Below are 3,590 nucleotides of genomic sequence, written 5' to 3' on the forward strand. Positions count from 1 at the left end.
CCTGAGCCGCTTCGCATCTCCCTGCAAACACAGCGCCAGCAGCGGTGTTTCGTTTATGAATGAACCTGCGAGTCATTGAATGAATCAACTGTTTGACCGAATCATTAAACGAATCATTTGACAAAGGCTGCCATCTACTGACAGTTTTAGCTTCATTTTTTTATATATAATTGTAGTTATTTAAATCAGTATTTCTTTATAAAAACCTTTATATTTAAAACATTGATTTCATCTTTTTAATTAAATTTTAAATCTTTCCATCACTGAATACTCCGAAAAACTTTGTTAGTAAAGCCTAACCATCAGCATATGATCCTTCACATGCAATTTCAAGAAACAACTGCAGGCTGCACGGTGACAGCACACAGAAATGAACTCATACACACAGACCTTACAGCTATAATGTCCTATTAAGAAACATTTTTGTCTTACCTTTACTGCCTGCCTGTATGCAGAACTCCAAATGTGGCCTTTCTCTCTGGGCTGATGCTGATGAAGTCACGCATGAGGGCATCAATGTCCAAACTGTCCAAAATATCTCCATGAACATGCATCAGAGCAAGGTGGGTCAGTCGTTTTTGCGTCATGGTTGTGCGTAACCATGTCTTCAGACGGCGGAGAGCAGAAAATGTTCTCTCTGATGAAGCAGCTGAGATGGGGAGACTTAGACAGAGTTTGATGAGGGTTTCAACTTCTTTGAAAAGAGCTCTTGTTTGTGGCTGGAGTTTAGACATGGTTGTTGTGATGTCTTTTACTGTATCGGTGGAATCACTGTAAAGATCTCCCATCATTTTCAGCTGGATCTCCAGTCTTTGTTTGTCAATCTGATGTGGAAGGTGAACAGAATCTACATCTACAATTTGCTTCTTGTTGGCTGCCATTATAAGCATGTTTTCTCTGAGAGCTGCTGTTTTCATACCATCTTGATCAAATCTCCTCTTTACTTCTGCTCTGACCAAGTCCACAGCTTCAGAAAATTCTCGTCTCCATAATGAGTGTTGTGCAACTTGTGATTCTGCCTCTGGCTCTGCTGTGTGTCGAAAGCGTGTTGGGGTTTTTGTCATCCTTTTCTCATCTGGCACTTTAAGTCCTGCTGAGGATACAGTTTGTAGCATTTTATCCACCACTGCATCATCCCGAAGGGCCTCCATGCGTCTTTCAAGCAGTTCAGCACACTTAAGGGCGCCCAGTGCACTGGCTTTGGTATGCTGCAAACTCCTGGCCACTGACTCACATGGCTCGAATATTGCTTCACAACAAAGGAGGCCATAATAGGTTTTTGCTTTCATTGCTTGCTTGTGCAAGCCTCTGATCTTCGCTCTGATATCTCCTCTAACATTCCTGTCCTCCTTAAGCTGCTCCATTGTTTTGGTTATTTCTGTGTAGCCACTACACACACGTTTGATAGCTGTTGTTCGTATGCACCATCTTGTTGGACATATGGCCAGTAAGGTAACTACATCATCACAGCCAAACATTGACTGATAGAGATCCTTGCGTTTTGCTGACTCACGGATTACCACAGCTACACCCTGAACAAAGTTAACTGAATCCGCGATGAGACCCACCTCACGTGCTGCCTCCTGAAGAACTAAGTCAAGTGAATGGTTGGCACAGTGGACGAAGAGGGACTCTGGGCATGTTTTTTTGAGCCGCGCCTGAACACCCGAAAACCGTCCTGACATGTTAGAAGCTCCATCGAAACAATATCCATGGAGACGCTCTAATGGGATGTTCAGCCTGAGAAATACATCTTTGATGCACCTGAACAGGGTCTCTCCACTGCTGTCAGGGGCACTGTAAAATCCAAGGAAATCAGAGTGACTCTCTAATTTCTCATCCACATACTGCAGTGTCAAGGAGAATTGCTCCATTGTGCTAGAATCTGTGGTACCATCAGCTGTCAGTCCATAGAACGGACTATTTGAGGCACGGGATACAATCTTATGTTGAATTGCGCAGGCATACTGTTGAATGATTTCATTCTGGATCGTGTCTGAGAGCCAGTTATTTCTTCTTTCAACCCACTGTCTCTCTCTTGGGAGATTGTATGTACGCTCAAGCATCAGTTCATAAAAAATGCCATCATGTGTGCTGTCACCCCGAAAAGCCACCCCCTTTTTTCCTAGGAAGAGAACTGACCTGAACATTAGCTCCAAAACATGCCTTGCTGTATCTTGAGCTTGGCAGGCAGCATCAGATAAAATAGCAGTAATTGGGGTGTTTTGTCCAGCAACAGTGATTTTTTGAATGGCATCGCAATGAAGTTTAGACTTCTCATGTTCGTTGAATTTTTCTGTGGCTTTTCGCCAGTTTGTGAAGCCTCCCTTTACAAAATTGCTGTCAAACCTCACACTATCTTCATTAATGAGACGTTTTTCCACTGCCTTCACACAGCTAAAACAGACAGCGCGATCACCTTCCTCAATGTAATGCAGCCACCTCCATTTGTTGAACCAGTTTGTATTAAATGAACGAGAAAATGTCTCTTTTCCGAACTGCCTTCCAGGAAATCTGAAGTTGGCTGGTTGGTGTGGAGTGATTACCTCGGTCAAATCAATAATGCCAGTATTTTGTGCTGATACTGCAGCCACGGAGGCGGAGGAAGCGACGTTACCTTGAATTAGCGTGGCTTCTGAGCCCAGATCCGGTGCTAATATGGTAGACGCTTTGGAGGAGCTGTAGCTGCTGCTGGTTGGCTGCCCAATCGGCATAAGCTCCAGGTCTGCTTCCTTATCCAATTGATCCGTCAGATCAAGGCTCGGTCTCTTTTGAGTTTGTTTCGGCTTCGCAAAAAACTCGGAAATGCGTTTTTGCGGCATGTTGTTGACTAGTGTATTTTCTTATCCGCAACGAATGACGGATGATTACGTGGTGACGTCACACGACAATAGTTGCTTATTGTCATTGCTTTTTCCCCAATGAATTTTAATTAATTTTTGCAAATTAATAAAATTAGTTTTATTTCATTTTTGTAACACAATTTTAAATTTATTTATTTTAACACCGCACCCCCAGCACCCCCATTTTTTCTTTAGCTCCAAACTAGGGGGTGCTGCAGCACCCTCAGCACCCCTACTTCCCGCGGTAATGCCCTTTAGGCGCCAGGGTTTTTTTTGAAAAATGCTGGATTTTGACATCAAGATTTCAAAAGCTTGTGGCTTGAAAGGGCTTAAAGATAGAGATCTACTGTAAAATAGAAAAATGTTGGGCATCACCAAAAGTTGATGTGGGGTGTAAATATTCTCATCTAATTTGCATATTATGACGTCATCATGGGGGCGGCATTATTGAAATTCATAATATTCAGGAAATAGTAGATATTGAATTGATGTTTTTTAGTTTTTTGTCTTTTTATCCACATTACAAATGATCAGAAAAGAGAAAACCAACAATAAAACAGGAAAAATTACTCAATTATTACTATATTACTATACTATATAGTAAAATGCACGTGAACAGTAGCCTAATGTTTGATTAGTTCATCAGTAATACTCAGGAAATAATAGATATTGAATGGATGTTTGAACTTATTTGCACATTTTTTGTCTTTTATCCTCATTCCAAATTATCAGAAAAGAGGATACCAA

The 3,590-nt window shown here is 41.6% G+C and overlaps 1 protein-coding gene across 1 annotated transcript; it reads right to left on the bottom strand.

The window, feature by feature from the left end:
• Positions 1-434: 434 nt before the first annotated feature.
• On the bottom strand, positions 435-2,822 carry LOC141284459 (zinc finger MYM-type protein 1-like). The gene has a single exon (XM_073817428.1). The coding sequence runs from the start codon at positions 2,820-2,822 to the stop codon at positions 435-437; it is 2,388 nt and encodes a 795-aa protein (XP_073673529.1).
• Positions 2,823-3,590: the final 768 nt, after the last annotated feature.

Source organism: Garra rufa, chromosome 14 (genome assembly GCF_049309525.1).
Source record: "Garra rufa chromosome 14, GarRuf1.0, whole genome shotgun sequence".
Classification (NCBI taxonomy): domain Eukaryota; kingdom Metazoa; phylum Chordata; class Actinopteri; order Cypriniformes; family Cyprinidae; genus Garra; species Garra rufa.